General features: G+C 40.6%; 1 protein-coding gene across 2 annotated transcripts in view; it reads right to left on the bottom strand.

Annotated features, from left to right (window-relative positions):
- pdgfd (platelet derived growth factor d) overlaps positions 1 to 23,834 on the bottom strand; it is a 189,371-nt gene that overhangs the window by 61,434 nt on the left and 104,103 nt on the right. For both annotated transcript variants that reach the window (XM_072577506.1, XM_072577505.1), the window contains exon 3: positions 548 to 734. In XM_072577506.1, the coding sequence (XP_072433607.1) occupies positions 548 to 734 (187 nt within the window). The remainder of the gene's footprint in view (positions 1 to 547; positions 735 to 23,834) is intronic.

Here is a 23,834-nt window from a genome sequence, read left to right as displayed (position 1 = left end):
TCAAACAGTCCTTCTACCCCCCTTTCTTCACCCTCTTCGATCTGAATCCTTTAATTTTTCTCTGAGAAAATATTTCTATTTCCACTCTCTCAAACTTTACACCCAGGCTTCTGAAGACAGAATACTTCCAACTCATCAATTTTGTTTGATTTTCTTAAATGAAACACTTCCACACTTCGTATTACAGACAAAATAATTCCAAACCCCATCCTAGACAAATGCAATATTGTGATTTTTATGTATTGCCAAACAGATTCAGAAAGAATTAGGAGAGAATGGGTAATTTTTTTAACAGTATTGAGAACAGACAGAATATTTTGACTTGTAATGTTTTCTCTGGATGGTTTATATGGGATACTTTTGGATATGATATTACCATATGAAGCATTTGAGCATCAGACTGCAGTATAATAAAATTAACAGTGTCGCCACAGCATCCATCTCAACTATATCATGCAATCAAATTGTGAAGTGAAGGACTCACTGATGAAAATAAGATTCATAACTGTGATTTGAAGTAACAAATTTACTAATGGCTATTACTTACCACATCCACTGGAGAGTAATAAATGCGAAATCCAGGTTTGGCCACAAAGTATTCATCCGATTTAAAGGTTATCCTTAGTCTATTGCTTTTCGATATTAGTTTTGGGGGAACTTCTTTATTCCCACACCACCTTCCACGAATAATTCTGTTTGTGTCAGAGATGTCTTCCACCTCTACAAAGTCATACCTAAATAGCAGAAAGTGCAAAAACTAGTAGTTACTTTCCTAATTAATGAACTTCCTTGAAATATAAAAAGTATTTTCCCTTGTGGATTCTGTGGGTAAATAATACATTAAATACAGTACTGATTAATACAGCCAAAAATGATCCCACCTTTGATCACTGATCTATATTTAGCCCCCTGATCTTAGGTGGGTTAGCAATAGACTTTAGCAGTCCATTGAGTTAGAGAAAAGAAAGCAGCCAAATTTCCCATCCTGTCAAACTTGATGGTAAATTGGTTTGTGCCTATGTCAAGGAAGGATAGAGTTGGACTGAGTTATGATTGCTGCTTCCCATCACCCCCCCAAAACAAAGCTTGGGTTACAATGATTCACCAGCTCTTGCGTTTTTCAGGCTGCAGCATCCAGTGGAACGGAGATCTTGGAACATTGCTCTTCAGGTCTCACACACTTACCTGAAGGTCTCAGTCTAAGATCTGTGCAGCTGCAGGGAGGCCAGAATTCCTAAAGGTGATGGGAAGAGCAAAATGTCTCCAAAAAAATCAGATTTGGTGAAATAGACTAAGGAACTATGATTCCTCCATCCTGAAGAGGGTCCAGATTGTCAGGAGGATAGGACAGGTAATTCAGAGAACAAGTGCCAAATCCCATGCTCTGACTTCCTTAACATTGTCCATCAACCAATCCTCAGGGCAACACATCTGATAGTTCTGCTTATTCCTCTCTGTGAAGGCTCCTTGCAGAAATGTGGATCAGCACAGTTGGGATGGTGAGGGGATGGCCACAGGCTGGTGAAGCTGAAGGTGAGCAAATGCTAGATAGATTAAAAAAAAACCTCCAACAAGTTGGCAATCATCTGTATCATGGAAGGAGCTCTTCATTGTAACTGTTCAAAGCCATCTCGGTTTGTCAGATTGACGAAAGTAATCTTGGTGAATAGCTGTTGTATCACGGATCATAATCCCTGGCTGGGAAACCAAGCATTATGGATTAAAGGAGCTTTTTTAGGGATCTTAATTAGAATTAAATAGCTTTTTAGGGATCTTAATATCGCAATGAACAGGTCAATGTGGGTTCCCTGCTCGTCTTCAATTGGAAGGAACCTGAGAGCGGGTACGATGTTGAGAGGATCCTGACCAATCGTCAAATTCATGGGCTCCATACATGAATGTAAATCACTGTGAGTTTTTGTTAAGTACAGAAACCTGATCCTTGTTTACCATTAATCTGAGTTCATTAGACAGATACATTGGGGAAGTTGAGTACTTTGATTAAACCTTTCACTTTTGTGATGACTCCTGAAATAATGGAGTTTGAGAATCAGTGAATTTTCTCAAGTGGGTTATGTCAATTTGAAAGAAAAATCTTATATATTCTTAAATGGGAAATGCTTCTTACTAGAAATATAGGAAAAATACAGTGCACAGGAAAACACTTATGTCTGCAGCTGATAAGCAATGGACTTGGTGTAGGGGTAACATATTGGTATAGATAGAAAATTGACTGGTTCACAGGAAACATAGGATAATAAATCTTCTTTTAGTTGACCAGAAGCAATAAGTGGTGTGCACTCACACAAAAGGTGGTGAGTATGTGGAACATGCTGCCAGAGAAGTGGTGAACGCAGACATAATAGTAGCATTCGAGAAAAACCTGAACAAACACATAAATATGAAGGGAATAGAGAGAAAAGGATCCTGTAAGTGAAGATAGTTTTAGTATGGAAGGACAAAATGTATCGCACAGGCTTGGAGGGCTGAAGGACCTGTTCCTGTGCTGTATTGTTTGTTGTTCTCTTTGTTCTTTGTGCTTAAGAATCAGTATTGGGACCTCAATTGTTTAAAAATTATTTAAATAGCTTGGTTGAAGGGACTGCAGGTATGATTGCTAAATTTGCTGATGACACAAATGTAGGCAGGAAATTAAGTTGCAAAGATGGTATAAGGAGGTTAAGTGAATGCAGAAAGATCAAGCAAATGGAGTATATTGCAGGAAAATGTAGTAGTGTTCATTTTGCCAGGAATAAAAAAGCAGATTACCTAAATCATGAAAGACTGAGAGCTGTGAGATTCCAGGGACCTGGGTAGCCTAGTGCTTTAGTCACAAAATGATAGTGTGCAAGTACAGTAAGTAATTAGGAAAGCTAATAGTTAATATTCATTGTAAGGGGAATTTAATACATACGTTAGGACTGTTATGCCTCACTTATGTATGGTACTGCTGAGACCATATCTACAATACTGCAGACAGTATTGGTCACCTTATTAAAGAAATTATCGAAATTCATCTGTGGTTCCACAAAGGTTAACAAGATTAATACAAGAAATGGGTCTTGTGTTATGAGGAAAGGACAGGTTGGGCTGTATCAAATGGAGTTTAAAATAAGAGGCAAATTAATTGAAACATGCAAGATCCTGCAGATTACGTGAATGTGGAAAGGATGTTTCCTGGTCTGAATGAAACTTTCTTTCAACCTTCTCTGCTCCAGAAACAAACCTCAACCTATCCAATCTTCCTTTGAGCTATAATACCCCAGTGCAGCCAACTTCCTAAGAGTCTTCCTTATAAATTGTGTGTTGTTGGAGCTGCATTCATTCAGGCAAATGGGAAGTATTCCATTACACCCCTGACTTCTGTCTTTTAGGCTCTGGGCACTTAAGTCAGTGCAGGATTCCTAGCCTCTGGCCTGCTCTCTGGTAACTATAATGCCTGTAAGGCTATTCCAGTTCAATTTCTGGCCCCGTGGTGATAGTGGGTGATTCAGTGAGGGTAATGCCGTTGAATGTCATGGGGAGATGGTTCAATTCACCCTTGTTCATGATGGTAATTGCTTGAAACTGTGTGGTGTGAATAATACCTGCCACTTTTCAGACCAAACCTGGGAATTTTCCAGGTCTTGCAGCATTTGAACATGGACTTTTTCAGAATATCAAGGAGTCATGAACAGTGCTTAACATTGTACTTAACATAAAAAGTGAATATTCCCACTTCTGACTTTATGATGGAGAGAAGGTCATGGACCAAAGTAGTTGAAGATGGTTGGGCTTAGGACACTACCTGAGAAAGTCTAGCTCAGATATCCTGGAGCTGAGATGACTGACCTCCCACAATCACAAACATCTTCCTATGTGCTAGATATGATCCAGCAGAAAGTTTTTTCCCCTACGATACCCATTAACTCTATATCTGCTTGGGTTCCTTGGTACCACACTTGATTTGAATGCATCCTTGATGTCAAGGACTGTCACACCTCTGGATTTCAGCTTTTCTGTCCTGGTTTGAACCAGGAGCCTTGGCGATTCCCAAACTGGGTATCATCGAGCAGTTTATTGCTGAGCAGATACTGCTTGATAGCATTGTTGATGACACCTTCCATTTCTTTACTGATGGTCATGAGTAAACAGTGGTCAGTAATTAGCCACATTGTATGTGCCCTTTTTGTGTAGTGGACATCCAGGTCCATTTTCCATATTGTTGGGCAGATGCCAGTTGTTGTAATTGTACTGGAAGAACCTGTCCAGAGGAGTGGCAAGTTCTGGAACACAACCCTTCAGTACTATTGCCAGAATGTTGTCAGAGCCCATAGCTGTGCCTCCAGCCATTTCATGATATTGTGTGGAGTGAATTGAATTGGCTGAAGACTGGTATTTGTGATGCTGAGAATCTTTGGATGAGGCTGAGTTGGAAGATCTACTCAAACACTTCTGACCCGAATGCTTTAGCCTTATCTTTTGCACAGATGAGTTGGCCTTTCACTGTATTTGAGGATTGTAATACTTATGGGGACATGTCTTCCACTGAGTTGTTTAATTGCCTCCCACCATTCACAATTGGATGTTACAGGACTGGACAGCTTAGATCTCATCTGTGCAAGTAGTCCTGTCTTGTAATTTGACCAGGTTGACAACTCATTTTTGGGTATACATGGTGCTGCTCCTGATATGCCCTCCTGCACTTTTCATTGAACCAGGGTCGATCCTCTGGTTTGATTGTAATGGTTGAGTTGGGGATATATTGGACTATGAGGCTGCAGAGGTGTATGATTCTGCTGCTGCTGATGGCCCATAACACCTCATAAATGCCCAGTCCTATTGGATCCTGTCCCATTTAGCATGATGAAGGGCTTTTGCTCAAAACGTCGATTCTCCTGCTCCTCGGATGCTGTGCTTTTCCAGCACAACACTCTCCATTTTGATCTCCAGCATCTGCAGTCCTCACTTTCTCCCATTTAGCAAGGTGTTAGTGCCATACAATGTAAGGTACTCTCAATTTGAAGGCGGGACTTGATCTCTGCCAGTACTGTGCGATGACCAGTCTTACAGATGCTGTCTTGGACGGATGCATCTGAAAATAGCAGATTATAAGCATGAGGTCATATATGTTTTTTTCTTCTTGTTGGTTCCCCCACCACCTGCTGCAGGCCTAGTCTGGCAGCTATGTCCTTTAGGACCTGACCACTTGCCAAGCCACATTTGGTGATGGACAGTGAAATCCTGATACTCAAGAGTACATTTTGTGCCCTTGCCACCCTTAGTGCTTCCTCCAACACAGAGGAGTACTGATTCATCAGCTGTGGGAAGGTTACCTTGTGCATGTTTGACTTGTTGCTCTCAGATATCTATCCTGCCGGTGGGACAGCACATATCCAGGGATGGCGATGGTGTTGTCTGGGGCATTGTCTGTAGTGTATGATCCTGTAACCATGACCATGTCAAGCTGATGCTTGACTTGTCTGTGTGACAGTTCTGCTAATTTTGGCAGTATGTTGGTAAGGAATGCCTCTCAGTGTTGGCAGTGCCGTGTTTGTTGTTATTTCTGCAGCCTTAGTTGATGCCAAATAATCCATCCAGGTGCATCCCCTTCCAGCAGTTGATACAACTTAATGGCTTGCTTGGCCATTTCAAGGTTGTTTAAGAATTAATCACATTGGAATGGGTGTGAAGTTGCTTATTCTTCAATTGAATTGATCATTTTCTACCATCATCCTAAACCTTATGATAAAGTGATCAACGTCCACTAAATGATATCAACTGTCATTTGATCTGAACAGCCCACCTTATTCCCAAGAACCAGTGCTAGCAATGCCTACTATCTTGTTGGACTGAACACAAACTGCTGTGTGATACTGAGTCATAGAGTCATAGAGATGTACAGCAGGGAAACAGACCCTTCGGTCCAACTCGTCCATGCCGACCAGATCTCCCAACCCAATCTAGTATCACCTGTCAGCACCTGGCCCATATCCCTCCAAACCTTTCCCATCTAGATGCCTTTTAAATATTGCAATTGTACTAACTTCCATCATTTCCTCTGGCAGCTCATTCCATACATTTACCATCCTCTGAGTGAAAAGGTTGCCCCTTAAGTCTCTTTTATATCTTTCCCCTCTCACCTTAAAGCTAAGCCCTTTAGTTCTGGACTCTCCCACTCCAGGTAAAATACTTTGTCGATTTATCCTATCCATGCCTGTCATGATTTTATAAACCTCTATAATGTCACCCCTCAGCCTCTGATGCTCCAGGGAAAACATCCCTAGCCTATTCAACCTGTTCCTATAGCTCAAATCCTCCAACGCTGGCAACATCCTTGTAAATCTTTTCTGAACCCTTTCAAATTTCACAACATCTTTCCAATAGCAAGGAGACCAGAATTGCAGGCAATATTCCAATAGTGGCCTAACCAATGTCCTGTACAGCTGCAACATGACCTCCCAAGCTCCTGTATTCAATACTCTGACCAATAAAGGAAAGTGAACCAACGCATTCTTCACTATCCTGTCTACCTGCGACCCCACTTTCAAGGTGCTATGAACCTGCACTCCAAGGTCTCTTTGTTCAGCAACATTACTGAGGACCTTACCATTAAGTGTATAAGTCCTGCTAAGATTCGTTTTCCCAAAATTCAACATCTCACATTTATCTAAATTAAACTCCATTTGCCACTTCTCAGCCCATTGGCCCATCTGATCAAGATCCCATTGTAATCTGAGGTAATCGCTGTCCACTACACCTCCAATTTTGAGACTGGTACAGTTGAGAACAAAGGCGAGTCATACAGTCAGGGCAAGCAGGGACAAAGCAGAGAACAAGGTAGGACTGATAAATTAAACTGCATTGATATCAATGCAAGAGGCCTAACAGGGAAGGTAGATGAACTCAGGGCACGGTTAGGAACATGTGACTGGGATATCATAGCAATTACAGAAACATGGCTCAGGGATGGACAGGACTGGCAGCTTAATGTTCCAGGATACAAATGCTACAGGAAGGACAGAAAGGGAGGCAAGAGAGGAGGGGGAGTGGCATTTTTGATCAGGGATAGCATTACAGGTGTACTGAGGGAGGATATTCCCAGAAGTACATCCAGGGAAGTTATTTGTGTGGAACTGAGAAATAAGGAAGGGATGATCATCTTATTGGGAATGTATTATAAACCCCCTAATAGTCAGAGGGAAATTGAGAAACAAATATGTAAGGAGATTTTGGCTATCTGTAAGAATAATAGGGTGGTTATGGTAGGGGATTTTAACTTTCCAAACATAGACTGGCACTGCCATAGTGTTAAGGGTTTAGATGGAGAGCAATTTGTTAAGTGTGTATAAGACAATTTTCTGATTCAGTATGTGGATGTACCTACAAGAGAAGGTGCAAAGCTTGGGAAATAAGGCAGGGCAGGTGACTGAGGTGTCAGTGGGCACTTTGGGGCCAGTGACCATAATTCTGTTCGTTTTAAAATAGTGATGGAAAAGGATAGACCAGATCTAAAAGTTAAAGTTCTAAATTGGAGGAAGGCTAATTTTGATGGTATTAGACAAGAACTTTCAAAAGCTAATTGGGCGCAGATGTTCGCAGGTAAAGTGATGGCTGGAAAATGGGAACCTTCAGAAATGAGATAATGAGAATCCAGAAAAAGTATATTCCTGTCAGGGTGAAAGGAAGGGCTGGTAGGCATAGGGAATGCTGAATGACTAAAAAGATTGAGGTGTTGTTTAAGTGAAAGAAGGAAGCATGTGTCAGGTATAGACAGTATAGATTGAGTGACTCCTTAGAAGAGTATAAAGGCAATAGGAGTATACTTAAGAGACAGGGCAAAAAGGGGACATGAGATAGCTTTGACAAATAGAGTTAAAGAGATTCCAAAGGGTTTTTAAAAAATACATTAAGGACAAAAGGGTAACTAGGGAGAGAATAGGGCCCCTCAAAGATCAGCAAAGCAGCCTTTGTGTGGAGCCGCAGGAGATGGGGCAGAATACTTTGCATCAGTATTTACTGCAGAAAAGCACATGGAAGATACAGAATGTAGGGAAATAGATGGTGACATCTTGAAAATTGTCCATGTTACAGAGGAGGAAGTGCTGGATGTCTTGAAATGCATACAAGTGGATAAATCCCCAGGACCTGATCAGATGTTCCCTAGAACTCTGTGGGAAGCTAGGGAAGTGATTGCTGGCTCTTACTAGGATATTTGTATCATCAACAGTGAGATGCTGAAAGACTGGAGGTTGATTAACGTGTTGCCACTGCCCCTAATACTATCCCAGTTGATACACAGTTCATTAAAGTCTCCCATTATAAATAGTTTCCAATATTTACATCTCTCCATAATTTCTGAGCAGATTTGTTATTCTATTTCCTTTCTACCACTTGGTGGTCTCAGTATTGCATCGAGCATTGTAACTGCACCCTTCTTATTCCTTAGCTCTGTTCTTGAACCTTCTATGGCTCGGTGGCTCAGTGGTCAGCACTGCTGCCTCACAGCACCAGGAACCCGAGTTTGATTCCAGCCTTAGTGACTGTCTGTGTGGAGTTTGCATGTTCTCCCTGTGTCTGTGTGGGTTTCCTCCAGGGTGCTCCGGTTTCCTCCCACAATCCAAAGATGTGCAGGTTAGGTGAATTGGCCATGCTAAATTGTCCACAGTGTTCAGGGATGTGTACGTTTGGTGTATTAGTCAGGGGTAAATACAGGATAATAGGGCAGGGGAATGCGTCTGGCTGACTTACCCTTTGGAGGGTCGGTGCGGACCTGTTGGGCCGAAGGGCCTGTTTCCACACGGTCGGGATTCTATGCTGTCCTTAACTTAAAATACTGCTGCATCACTTCTTCTCCTTTCCAATCTTTTCTGAAAACTTTGTAGTCAGGAGTTTTAACACCCAGATGTGTTCTTCCTTAAGTCATGTCTTCATTATTACCACAACACCATGTTTCCACAACACAAATTGTGCCTATAGCTCCCTAAGGAAATTAAGTATTCTCTATGCATTCAATGTGCAATCTATCCTTAATTGAGACTTCATTTATTTGTCCTTTACTTCCACTCTACCAATTTACTTACTGTTCTCCAATTTAGTGCTACCTACATCTCCCAGAATTTCATACACCTGGTATTAAATTTCAATATTCTCTCCTGGTTCATACAGACCTGTTGAGTTAGTTTTAACCAATCATAACAGCACTAGAAAAACCCACAACTCCTCTCTGAATCTGCTGTCCACATAGTTCTCTGTGACATAGATACATTCAATGACTCTAGCCACTGCTAGAGCTCTCAAACCCAGACCCCAAGCTTGTGCAGTCTGTCACCTTTCCTGTTTACTGGTTTGTCGAGGTCACAAGAATTGTCCACAACTTCTCACGTGCCACAGGATTAGCATTCTGTGAGCTGAACTGTCCTGCCATACATTAACATTGGAAACCAAGTTACTTACTATGACTTTAATTACTTTAACCTCACTTTCGTACTATTAACTAAAACATGGAGATTAAAGCAAGTAAAAATTCTTCATCCTTAAATACAAATCAGGTCTACCTCCTGTGCATATAAATTCTTTCTCTCCCTACGCTAGTTGAGAAATGTATGTTTTTTGAAATTACAGTTGTTGAAACAGTCCTTAGCAGCTTCTCAACAACCAATGAATTGATGAATTTTCTGTAACGTCACTCTTAAACATTTTCCTTCTCCTCACACTTTTCTCTGGTGCCTGCTTCCAGTCTCTGCGGCCTGTTTCTTTAGGTGTCTCCTCCTCTCTCCTGCCTTCCCAAAGTGGGACCTTACACCACCAAACATCAAAGCAAGGTGTAATTTTAGAAGTTTAAGCAATAACTGTGTCTTTATTCTTTTTAAATGAAATTTCTATTGCGAATACTTATGCAATCTCAAATACAATCTCATTTTCTAAGTCTCTAATTTGATATGCTAAAAATGTGGATGTTAAATTGTTTTTGAAATAGATAGCAGATTCTATAAGCTTCAAACAATAAAATTAAGCTTTTTTCCAATGTGGACACCAATTACTCCATTCATTGATTTTATTGAATACAAGTCGAACCAGCAGTTGACTTAATGGAAGTTTGATGCTAGTTTGAGGCAATATAACTACTGTTAAAAATGAGGATGAAGGAGGGATACACATGCAATTTTCTGTCTTTAAATTAGTGCTGCATCTTACACTGTTAGTCTGGATGTCTGTAAAATAGTATATCGTCACCTAATAGTATTCACATCCAAATATATTCACTTTTAGCGACAGTGTCCTTCAGAGCAGCCTGTGACAATTAGCTGTCTTTAATGTCAAAGTACATTTCAAACAGCTTTTTAAACTTTAATTTTAAGCAGAATAAAATCAACATGCTTAAAAAATACATTGAAAGATTTAGGGATCAACTAATTGATAGTCAGAATGAATCCATCTAAATGGGGAATATAGGGGAATTATTTATTCAAATCTTAACTAATTACATTCATTTGTGGGTTTCTGTCCACCTTCAGATATTGGAAAAATGCACATGAATATTCATCCTGACTAATTTTAGCTAATGTTAAAATTAATTGGGATGAATATTCATCTGCACTTTCCCAATATCTGAAGGCAGTCAGGAACTCACAAATGAATATAATTTATGCATTGTCATATTTTCTCCTGTGTTGCCGTGCCTGAAGACCTTGTCATACTGAGCTGTCCACATGGGTCAAGAAGGCATTAGCAATGAATCTGCTTTCAAAGTCCAACCAGTCACAGCATAACTGCTGTCTGTTACTAGTGAAAAATTACAAGAAGCTTGCATGCCCATTCCCAAAGAAAAACATAAACATTAATAATAGCTTGTTGAAAAGTAGGCAGAGAATAAGTGACAGCATGTATAATCAGGCTATGGCAGATTGTATGGCACAAATAAATATTTAATGGCCCACCACAGGATAACATTCAAAGTGCATGAACATATTGCATTTCAAAAGACGGGGCAAAAGAAGAACATCTAATTATTGTCAGGAATCAAAGTTTTTTTTAAAAATTAAAACAGTATTTTCAATGAAATCAAAGAACTGCCTGCTTAAAATGTGCCCTATTTTATTTCTGTGATGTTGATGTGCATCTAAAGGTCACATTTAGCAATTAACTATATCAGAGTGATTAGTGGAGCAATTGAATGTGCCTGTATTTTCTCCTCCTGAAATCATATACTCAAATTTTAAAATATTTGTATAGATTATGAAATGCTACTGTAAGGACCTATATATTGAAACCAGTATGGATTGAGAATTGGTTCACAGACAAGAAACAGGGTGGTAATAACTGAGTCTTTTTTTGAAAGCTAGGCTGTGTCTAGTGCTGTGCCATAAGGTTCTGTTCTTGGACCCCATTTATAAATTACTTGAACGAGGGAACCAAATGAAATATTTCCAAGTTTGCTGATAACTCAAACTAGATGGGATTGTGAGTTGTGAGGATGATGCAAGGAGGCTTCAGGGTAATCTAAACATGGTCAGTGTGTGAGCAAACATCTGGCAAATGTAGTATAACATGGATAAATGTGAAGTTTAACACTTTGGTATGAAAACCAGAAAGGTTATCAATTAAAGGTTATCAACCAGAATATCAATTAAATGGTGATATAATAGAAGATGTGGGAAAATGTGGAAATAGAAACATGTCTTATTTCAGAGGGTGGTCAGTCTATAGAATTCACTATGACAGAAGGTTCTGGAGGCCAGGTCACTCAGTGTATTCAAGACAAAGAATGATACATTTTCAGATATTTAAAGGCATCAAGGAGTATGTAGATAAAGTGGGAATGTGGCGTTGTTCTAGAGGACCATGATCATATTGAATGGCGGAGCAGGCTTAAAGGGTTGAAGAGCTGATTCCTGCTCTTAGTTTTTATATTTTGATTGTTGTAATGGCATGTTTTGTATTTTCCTACAGTAAAATCATGTAGACACAGTGTTCTTAAGATGACGAATTTCCAGATTCTCTTCAGTTCTTTTCTTGTACTGTTTTCTGGCAGGCATCAATAACAGGAAATTATATTTGTTCGTAATTGTAGACAATTTAATGAATATGCTGAAAAGAGCAAACAGTGTGATTCTTGTTCTTTCTGTAAACAGGAAAATGGGGTCTATTGAAGTAAGCCAACATTCCATTGGAGAAAAGATAAAAGATCAGTAATTACATCATCAACCTTATTCCATTTCTGAAATAGTTTCTCAACATGTCCTGTCACTGCAGCTGAGATGTTGTGTGTTATCAGTTTGGAGAAAGTGAGGACTGCAGATGCTGGAGATCAGAGCTGAAAAATGTGTTGCTGGAAAAGCGCAGCAGGTCAGGCAGCATCAAAGGAACAGGAGAATCAACGTTTCGAGCATAAGCCCTTCTTCAGAAATGAGGAAGGTGTGTCCAGCAGGCTAAGATAAAAGGTAGGGAGGAGGGACTTGGGGGAGGGGCGTTGGGAATGCGATAGGTGGAAGGAGGTTAAGGTCAGGGTGATAGGCTGGAGAGGGGGTGGGGGAGGAGAGGTCGGGAAGAAGATTGCAGGTCAAGAAGGTCCGTTATCAGCTTGAGCCAATGCTCTTCAAACTAACTTCACTGCTTTCATCTTCTATGATTTTTAACTCACTTGGAATTTTTGAACGTTACTCAGGATAGCGAAATTTCTAAGGGAAAAGAAATGTCAATTTAACAGCAGTATGACCAATGAATACAATGATCACTCCATTGCAAACTCTGTAAAATGAGTTACCCATGAGTGTGTGAGCATATGTGGGTGTGTTAGCTTCAGAGGCATCTCACATTTCCATGGGAATACTATGGGTATTGCCACTTTGAGCTCCCCAATGTTCTTTTAGACTGATTGCCCTTTTGTGCCTCCTTGAAACTATGTCTTCCCGTTTTACACTTTCAGTTCACCATATGTATGCTAAAGAGGCTTGGTTCTCAATTGGACCAGGGTTGAGCATACAATAGTGAGGAAGGCATTCAATGCGCTTTGTTCATCAGTTAACTAATAAGTAAACTCTATACCCTAGACTTCACACTACAGAATGAAATGCTGATGACACAAAGTTAGGGAGGAAAGCAAGTTGTGTTGATGACATAAGGAATCTACAAACGGATATAGATAGATTTAATGAGTAGACAATCATTTGGCAGATGCAGTATAATGCAGAAACATGTGGAATTGTATATTTTGGCTGGAAGAATAGAAAAACTGCATTATTTAAATAGAGACAGATTTCAGAGCTCTGAGTGGGATATGTATGTTCTGGCACATGAATCACAACATTAGTACGCAGCTACCTCAACTAATTTGCAAGTCAAATGGAATATTGCCATTGATTGCAAGGGAATGGAATATAAAAAGAGGAATGTTTTATGGCAGTTGTATAGAATTCCGCTGAGGCCACATTCAATGTACTGTATATAGCTTTGGTCTCTTCATGTTAAAAAACAACGTAGATGTGTTAGAGGCAGTTCAGAGAAGTTTCACTCAACTGACACCTGGAAATGGGGGGTGGGGGGGAAGAGGGGAAATTATTTTATGAGGAAAGGATGGGCTGGTTGAGCTGAATCCATTGAAGTATAGAAGAATAAATAGTGGTCTTTTGAGACATGTCAGATTCTTTCAGAATCTTATCAGGTGATGTGAAATCAATGTTTCCCCTTAAATGCGAGTTAAAAACGAGAGCACACAGTTTAAAATGAAGGGTTCTTCTGTTTAAGAAGGAAAAGAGAACTTTTTTTCTCTCAGTAGGTTCTCAAGTCTTTGGATCTCTCAGATTTAATCTATTTTGAGGCAGGGTTGGATACTCTTGACTAATGAGGGGTTCAAAAATCACCGAGGTGACAATATGATGTTGCGGCCACAGTCACATCAACCTTGATCTTACTGAATGGCAGAGCAGGTTGGAGAGGGTCTTATGGCTGACCTCTGCCTCTAATTCATCTGTTCATTTGTTTTCCTGGCTAGTCATTCACTTTCAATGACTTGGGTTTCACCTTAGATAATGCTTACAGTCCCGATTGTAAAACAAATCAACAAATAAAAGAACAATTTGATACAATTTTCCCCAGTGTTTAGAACAATATGCCTTTTTTGTGAAGTGGTTAGCATAAACACAGAGATGGCCATCAAAATGCTCACCTGCACATGTGTGTATGGTCCTGATGATGTAAGTTATTGGCAACAGGCATCCTTAAATGTTAGTGCATCTGCAGATGACACCACATCCTAGTCACACTGGCTGCGGAAGCACAGACAGTGCTGAGGCCAAAGATTAAAGAATCAGCAACAGAGGCCATGGATGGGGACAAAGGTCACGAAACAGCACCGGCTGTTCAGTTGTGTAACTCCTCATTGTGGGTGAGAGAAAGATTGAAACATCAGGCCGAATGTGGGCCTCGGGCGAGGGTGAGGGGTGGTGGAGCATTAAACAGCACCAAGGACTTTACTTCCACTTTACTGAACACTGGAGGCTAGTTCAATACGTTAAAACTCTGATTGGAAGGGAATTGCTTCTGTCTCTAATATCCAACATTTCCTGTTTGCAGATGACACAAAACTGGGTGGGAGGGTGAACTGTGACGAGGGGGCAGGGGCGTTTCGGTGTGACTTAGAGCAGTTGAGTGAATGAGCAAATGAATGATAGATGGAGCATAATGTGGATAAACTTGAGTTTATCTACTTCGTTTGTAAAAACAGTAAGCACATTAGATTGGAAAAGGGGGAGCTGCAACAACACCAGGGTGCCCTTGTATATCAGTTGCTGAAAGTAAGCATACTGGTCTTCACAGTGAAAGGATTCAAGTGAAGGAATAAGGATGTCTTGCTTCAATTTTACAGCACCTTGGCCTGACCACACTTGGAATATGGTGTGTCGTTTTAGTCTCCTTATCTGAGGAAAGATGTTCTGGCTATGGAGGGAGTCTAACAAAGATTTACTAGACTGATTTCCTGGGGTGGCAGAACTGAGGATACTGGATCTTTACACTGGAGTCTAAAATAATGATAGGTAAATGCAGGAAGGATGCTCCCAATGACCAGGGAGTCCAGAACCAGGGGCCAGAGTCTAAGGATACAGAGTAGGCCATTTAAGACTGAGATAAGGAAACATTTCTTCATCCAGAGAATGGTAAGCCTATGGTCACAGAAAACAATTGGAGCCAAAACACTGAATATTTTCAAGAGGGAGTTTGATATAGTTCTTACGACTAAAGGGACCAATGGGCATGAGAAGAAAGCAGGATCAGGATGCTGAACTGAAAGATCAGTCATGAACTGGCTTTAAAGGCCAAATAATCACCTTCTGCTTCTATTTCCTGTTTCTTTGTTACGTGGTAGAAATACAGCCCTTTCAGATCGAGTTACTGTGTCCCTAACTGATCATCCAGTTCAGCATCCTGATCCTGCTTTCTTCTGGGTGGTGTTGTGACAGAACACACCCTTTATTTGTGATATGTGCCAGAAAAAAAAATCAAAAGATAGGGACAGAAGTAAGTCATTCAGTCTCTCGAGTCTGTTAGATTTTTGCAGGGGATTGTACCTCAACTCCACCTACTCAATCTTGTTCCACATTATTTGATACAGCTGCCTAACAAAAATCCATTGATCTGAGTCTGGAAAATTTCAATTGATCCACAATCCGCAAGCACAACCTTTTGTCAGAGGGAATTCTAAATTTCCATAACTCTCTATTTGAAAAGTGTTGCCTGGTTGAGTCGAGAGTGTGGTGCTGGAAAAGCACAGCAGGTCAGGCAGCATCCGAAGAGCAGGAGAATCGACATTTCAGGCATAAGCCTTTCATCAGGAATTAGGCTTGTGCACTGGGGGGGGTAGGGGGAGGTGAAAGGTTTTCATTCTTTTGACTCTTATCTTCAACATCTGCAGACCTCACTTTCTCCAAGTTGCCCGATTGTGTGTACAGCTTGACTCTAATTTTAACATTGCCCCAATTGTGTGGAATTCTCCCACCAGAGGCAGTAGTTTATTTGTATCTACTCTAACAAATCTCTTCATTATTTTAAAGATCTTAATTAGATTACCCTTCATTTTCTATATCAAGAAATTCAAACTGATTAGGCTCACCTCTACTTTGTCAAAATACTAATAGTATGGATGAAGGCAACAGCGGTTGCTTCTCATTATTGTAACATTAAAACAAGTGTCAGAAGATAGTAGCAGTTAAGGATAGTTGTGAAATAACCTTCCCTTACTGAGTGCTTTTGAATTTGAAGGATCTACTTAACAAAAGCTGATACAAAAAAGCAGAGATGAAAATTTGGATAATTTGTTTCACATTTACAACTGCACTTCCCAGATAATTTAGTCAATTATTCCCTTTAGATAAGCTATGTTGAGTACACCTGCTTTAGATACAGTAATAAATGCATATTCAGTCACTTTCATTTGAAATATCTAGCTTCTTAACATATAATGAACATTTATCATTAAGTTCACAGAGTATAAGAAACTAAAAATGCAGGTCTGTTCAATTAAACGTGAACCATTTGAAATTACTACCATATCATTTTGCTTTGAACAGTAGCATGTCATTATACAATTTTTTAATATAATTGTCCAAAATTCCTTTGTGCTATTTTAGTGCAATTTACATTGAATTAAAATATCCATTACATGAATGGAAAGACGGGAGTCAAAAGAGAGTATTATGTGTTCAGAAGTATGTAATTTCTAACCCATTTTTAAATTAGATTCCATTCTTTTTTATCTCTCAGTCAAATGACAATTGAATCTAGCCAAAAATGTTTGGCCATTTAAAAAAAAATTAAATTTTATTTACTTAATCTGATGTTTTGAAAAGAGTAATGAGGTCTGATTCTCATCTCTGTAGTCATCACTTTCGGAAGCATAAAGTTAAACACATGTCTGTAGAGATTTTCAAAGTCTGGCTTATGTACTTTTCAACATCATAATAGTCTAATGGTTACACCAATAACACTAGAAACATTTATTGACCATTTAATAAGGCACTTTCTGTAAAGTGTTGAATATCTTCAAATATTTGATGCAATAACATAATTGGAGTCCAAATGCATCAGTGTACACAATACAATGATAATGAAAAAGCCACTGCTCTTCGTTCTGAACAATTCCAGCAGTAGTTTCTGAACATACTCGTGAAGGGTGTTAGTGCTGAGAAATAGAGTTTGATGCTGAGCTGAGTTTACAATCCCACAGAGGGAACTTTTACTTTAAAGCACAAGTGTGTTTGGGAAATTGTAAGTGAGTAAAAGCACTGAAACTTACAGTGGGTTGGGGGCTGACACTAACCTGCTGACTACCACATTTAACAGCAGTGTGATTGACTGCCTATGAGTGACCACAAGAAGCAGGTTGTCAATTTAAGTACTGCATGTTGATAACTCAACAGCTATTTTAAGCAGGGAACATTTTCACTTTAACTGAGGCTGTAAGGGTTATCTTGTGTTTCCCAGCACTCTCCAGTGGAACAGACATGGAAGCACAGTAGCAACTGAGAAAACTGGAGAAATAAGGGGCCAAAAAAAAAGTCCAATCAGAGGTGAAATCTGTCATCTTCCTCCTTGCTTAAGTGATAGATTTTTACTAATGGCACTTATCTGCAGTGTGCCTCCACAACTTTGGAAGTGATTTCCATTACCAGAAGTAACTTTCTCTACATGGGAGGATTGCATTTCTGATCTCTGCTTTCTGCTTCTCATGTAGCAGTTTATCAGGGGTGCTGCTTAAGCTGCTTTACCTTGGACCTCAGATAAAAGGGCCAAAGATGAGTTGTAACAAGAACAGCAACAGTTGGGGAACAAGGGCAGCACCAACAACAGCCTTTCCTTCATTGATCCACTGTTCTACAGGAAAGTAATAAAGAGCACTGAGTGTAGCTCACAGGAAACTATACCCGTCACACAATAAAACAAATACAAGTAGAAGATCAACTTTCTCATGACGATGAATACCAGTACCTCAAGAGACTCAGGGAACTGTTAGGAGGTCACAGACATTTGTAGCCTGCTGCCAATTGTGTCTGGTGGCTATGATTTTCCACTGGCTATCAAGTTAGAATCATAAAATCACTACGATGTGGAAACAGGCTATTCAGCCCATCGAGTCCACACTGACCCTCCGATGAGAATCCCACCCAGACCCACCCCATCCATGCGTTTCCCATGGCTAATCCATCTATCCTGCACACTCTGGGCAATTTAGCATGGCCAATCCACCTAACCTGAACTTTGGGAGGAAATCCACATAGATATGGGAAGAATATATAAACTCCACATACACCATTGCCTGAGTGTGGAATTGAATGGGTCCCTGGCGCTATGAGGCAGCAATGCTAATAACTGAGCCACGGTGCTGCGTTCCTTTTGGCTCTTGTTCATTCCAGGTATCTGAGAGTGATACTTGTCAAATATCATTGTTAACTGTAAACAAATGCTTCACCTGATCACCAATGCCAAATTTGTACAATATTACTAGATAATGTACACTTTCCCACTGAAGAGGTCAGTCAGAATGATTGGGCACAGAGGTCTGTGGCTCTGATTGCCCTCCCACAGATACTGATCAACTGCACATGTTGTATTCAAGATTGTCCACATCACCCAGGAAGCTGTGTGAGGTCTTCCATTTCAAAGTGTAGCTGGTGAATAGTCAAAAAATATTGAGCAAGGTTTCCAGGGAATTGCCATGATTCAGTTGTCCAGCGCCTGAGCTTTTCAATATCAGGATAGACACAACCACTGGCAGAGAGAAGAAGGTTACCCACTTAAAATGTCCTTATGAAACTTGTGGGGAGCCTAAACAATGAGACATGAGAGGATAACTACCAAAATCACATGACAAAATGCAAACACAACAAGCTAGTGGCATGTTGAAGAATGTTTCAGATTGTGGGCAGCTCTGGAAATGTCCTTCAATGTCGTTTCTTTTTTGTGATATACACATTGCTAGCTTGGACAGTATTGTTCCCCAAACATAAATGCTGTCCAGAAGGTGTTAATGAGCCACCTCCTTAAACCATTGTAGTCCATGTGATACAGGTTGAGCCAATATGCTGTTGAGAAAGGAGTTCCAGAATTCTGACCCTGTGACAGTGAAGGAACATCAATATATTTCCAAGTCAGGATGGTGTGTGCCTTGAAAGCATCTTGCAGATTGTGCTGTTCCTTTATGCCATTTGCCTTTGCTCTTCTATTGAAGACATGGCAGAGGTTTAGAAGATGATGTTTCAAAAGTATTGGTAAAGTGCTGTTGTACACCTTGTACACAGCAGTCATTATGTGTGGTGATGGAGGTAGAGAACGTTCTAGGTGATAGATAAGGTGCCTTTGAAGCAGACTGCTTTCTTCTGTTGATCTTCAAGCTGAAGCAGCAATGATTGGGGCAAGAGGAGAGTATGGGTCATGTTCCTAATGTGAGTCTTGGAAATAGGAGGGAAGCTTTGGAAATCAGCAAACAATTCACTACAGAAATCCCAGTCTCCCATCTGCTCTTATAGCCACAGTTTTTCCATGGCTGATCCAGTTAGGTTTCTGTCACTAAAAACCCTGGGATGATGATGGAGGAGGATTCAATGATGGTAATGTCATTAAATGTCAAGATGAGGTTATTGGACTCTCTTGTTGGAGATGGCCATAGCCTGGTGCTTGTGTGGTGTGAATGTTACTTGCTCAAGTTTGCATGTTCTCCATGTCTCATTGCCATATCTTTTTTCTTGGTAAAAACAATGACTGCAGATGTTGGAAACCAGAGTCTAGATTAGAGAGGTGCTGAAAAAGCACAGCAGTACAGGCAGCATCCAATAGACATCCTTTTTCTTTCCAATAAGCCTTTTAAAGCAGATATGATTCCTCCTATTGTAAATCATTTGTTGATATCTATATCAAAGAAAAGCAGGGAGAAACTTCCTAAATTGGAAGCCCATCACTACGAGCATACAGATGTTCATTGCAATAAATACCAAGTTCAATGTTAGCAAAGGAGATTGAAGGTATCAACCATGCTCTCCCCTATAGCAAAAAAGTTATTTCCTGCATAAAGACATGGATGGCTTCATTACCAGTGGAATAATGAATAGAAGTGAGCACTACATAATCAGCGAACATCCCTATGTTTGACCCTATAATGGAGAGAAATCATTGATGAAACAACTGAAGATGTTTGTGCCTAGGATACCACCCTGACAAACACTTGCAGAGATGACCTGGACTGAGTTACACTTCTTTCAACAACCACAACTATTTCCTTTGCATTAGGTTTGACCCCAATCGGTGGCGAGTTTTCTCCAACTCCCCCATTTTCAGTTTTATTATGACTACTCAACGATATACTCAGTCAGATGCTTGCTTTCAAAGCAAGGAAATCAACTATACTTCCCTATGGAATTCAGCTCATTTCTGCATATTTAAACTGAGACTACTTTGGTAGCATTCCTACCTTTGATACAGTAGGTCTAGGTTCAGGTCCCACTGCACTGAAGATGTGCCACGAAATGTTTCAAAATGATGATTAGAAACATCCAGATGATGTGGTGTTTATGGAATCCCAAGTATCTCTGGGTCGATTATTGCAGTTTAAGTACTGCTTGCCAGCACTTTTGCTGACCCTTTCCCATCTTTTTGCTGTTGAATGAGAGCATACTAATGGGGCAGTGATCTGCTATATTGGATATTTCCTGTTCTTTTTGTGAACAGAACATAGCTGGCAATTTCTCTTCTTAGAGAGAGATGCTAGTGTTGTAGCTGAGAAGGCACACAAGTATTTCTGGAGCACTAGTCATCAATGCTTTTGCTGAATTATGTGGGAACCCATTGTCTGAACGCAAGACTCAAATCGAGGCAAAAACTGAAACTGCAGTGGTTAAGAGCTGAAAGGGAGATGCTCTTTCCCCCTAATGGGAAATAATAGCCGAGCTCAGACAGCAAGAAAGAAAGGCAGTTCTCACTGAAGGCGGTGTAATCTTGTATTTTTCACTCACGTGCTGAGCTCCTCAATTATCAATTGTAGAGATGTTCAATAAACTTTCTCTTCCTCTGTTTAATCATCCACTACCAATCCAGACAGGGTAACTTTGGACTGATCTGTTGGTTGTGAAATTGCTTCGATCTGTCTACAATAAGCTGCTTCTGCTGTCAGCATGAATATTGTTCTGTGCTGTGGCTTCACCTCAGATTGACACCACATTTTTTAGAGTAATTGACTGAAATATTAAACATGGAAGTTGCATGTGCTATTGAACCCATCATTCCCATTCAAATTTGGTCATTAACTTGTGCTGACACTGTATCCAGAAGAGCTGCTACATTTGTTACTGGTCTCCTAGCCATGCTTTTCTTTCTTGCTGTCTGAACTAGGCTTTTATTTCCCATTGGTGGGAAAGAGCATCTCTCTTTCAGTTCTTAACCACTGCAGTTTCTGGTCCAGGGAGACATCTCTGAATTGTGACGCAGTCTTCTTGTTTTGGGAATCCACAAATGCAGATTTTTTTTTTCTGTTCTGACAATTTTCTGATTCAGTATGTGGATGTACCTACTAGAGATGGTGCAGAACTTGACCTACTCTTGGGAAATAAGGCAGGGCAGGTGACTGAGGTGTCAGTGGGGGAGCACTTTGGGGCCAGTGACTATAATTCTATTCGTTTTAAAATTGTGATGGAAAAGGATAGACCAGATCTAAAAGTAGAAGTTCTAAATTGAAGAAAGGCCGATTTTGACGGTATTAGGCAAGAACTTTCAAAAGCTGATTGGAGGCAGATGTTCGCAGGTAAAGGGACGGCTGGAAAATGGGAAGCCTTCAGAAATGAGATAACAAGAATCCAGAGAAAGTATATTCCTGTCAGGGTGAAAGGGAAGGCTGGTAGGTATAGGGAATGCTGGATGACTAAAGAAATTGAGGGTTCGGTTAAGAAAAAGAAGGAAGCATATGTCAGGTACAGACAGGATAGATCGAGTGAATCCTTAGAAGAGTATAAAGATAGTAGGAGTATATTTAAGAGGGAAATCAGGAGGGCAAAATGGGGACATGAGATAGCTTTGGCAAATAGAATTAAGGAGAATCCAAAGGGGTTTTACAAATATATTAAGGACAAAAGGGTAACTAGGGAGAGAATAGGGCCCCTCAAAGATCAGCAAGGCAACCTTTGTGTGGAGCCACAGAAAATGGGGGAGATACTGCATGAATATTTTGTATCAGTATTTACTGTGGAAAAGGATAGGGAAGATATAGACTGAAGGGAAATAGATGGTGACATCTTGCAAAATGTCCAGATTACAGAGGAGGAAGTGCTGGATGTCTTGAAATGGTTAAAGGTGGATAAATCCCCAGGACCTGATCAGGTGTACCCTAGAACTCTGTGGGAAGCTAGAGAAATGATTGCTGGGCCTCTTGCTGAGATATTTGTATCATCGATAGTCACAGGTGAGGTGCCGGAAGACTGGAGGTTAGCAAACGTGGTGCCACTGTTTAAGAAGGATGGTAGGGACAAGCCAGGGAACTATAGACCAGTGAGCCTGACCTCGGTGGTGGGCAAGTTGTTGGAGGGAATCCTGAGGGACAGGATGTACATGTATTTGGAAAGTCAAGGACTGATTCGGGATAGTCAACATGGCTTTGTGCGTGGGAAATCATGTCTCACAAACTTGATTGAGTTTTTTGATGAAGTAACAAAGAAGATTGATGAGGGCAGAGCAGTAGATGTGATCTATATGGACTTTAGTAAGGCATTCGACAAGGTTCCCCATGGGAGACTGAATAGCAAGGTTAGATCTCATGGAATACAGGGAGAACTAGCTATTTGGGTACAAAACTGGCTCAAAGCTAGAAGGCAGTGGGTGATGGTAGAGGATTGTTTTTCCGATTGGAGGCCTGTGACCAGTGGAGTGCCACAAGGATCGGTGCTGCCCCCTCTACTTTTTGTCATTTACATAAATGATTTGGATGCGAGCATAGGAGGTACAATTAGTAAGTTTGCAGATGACACCAAGATTGGAGGTGTAGTGGACAGTGAAGAGGGTTACCTCAGATTCAACAGGATCTTGACCAGATGGGCCAATGGGCTGAGAAGTGGCAGATGGAGTTTAATTCAGATAAATGCGAGGTGCTGCATTCTGGGAAAGCAAGTCTTAACAGGACTTATACACTTAATGGTAAGGTCCTACGGAGTGTTGCTGAACAAAGAGACCTTGGAGTGCAGGTTCATAGCTCCTTGAAAGTGGAGTCACAGGTCGATAGGATAGTGAAGAAGGCGTTTGGTATGCTTTCCTTTATCGGTCAGAGTATTGAGTACAGGAGGTGGGAGGTCATGTTGCTGCCGTACAGGACATTGGTTAGGCCACTGTTGGAATATTGCATGCAATTCTGGTCTCCTTCCTATTGGAGAGATGTTATGAAACTTGAAAGGGTTCAGAAAAGATTTACAAGGATGTTGCCAGGGTTGGAGGATCTGAGCTACAGGGAGAGGCTGAATGAGCTGGGGCTGTTTTCCCTGGAGCGTCGGAGGCTGAGGGGTGACCTTATAGAGGTTTACAAAATTATGAGGGGCATGGATAGGATAAATAGGCAAAGTCTTTTCCCTGGGGTCGGGGAGCCCAGAACTAGAGGGCATAGGTTTAGGGTGAGAGGGGAAAGATATAAAAGAGACCTAAGGGGCAACGTTTTCACGCAGCGGGTGGTACATGTATGGAATGAGCTGCCAGAAGATGTGGTGTATACTGGTACAATTGCAACATTTAAGAGGCATTTGGATGGGTATATGAATAGGAAGGGTTTGGAGGGATATGGGCCGGGTGCTGGCAGGTGGGACTAAATTGGGTTGGGATGTCTGGTCGGCATGGAC

Source organism: Chiloscyllium punctatum, chromosome 9, assembly GCF_047496795.1.
Source record: "Chiloscyllium punctatum isolate Juve2018m chromosome 9, sChiPun1.3, whole genome shotgun sequence".
Lineage (NCBI taxonomy): Eukaryota > Metazoa > Chordata > Chondrichthyes > Orectolobiformes > Hemiscylliidae > Chiloscyllium > Chiloscyllium punctatum.
Note: the sequence above shows the minus strand (reverse complement) of the source record. Positions and strands in the feature narration are given on the sequence as shown.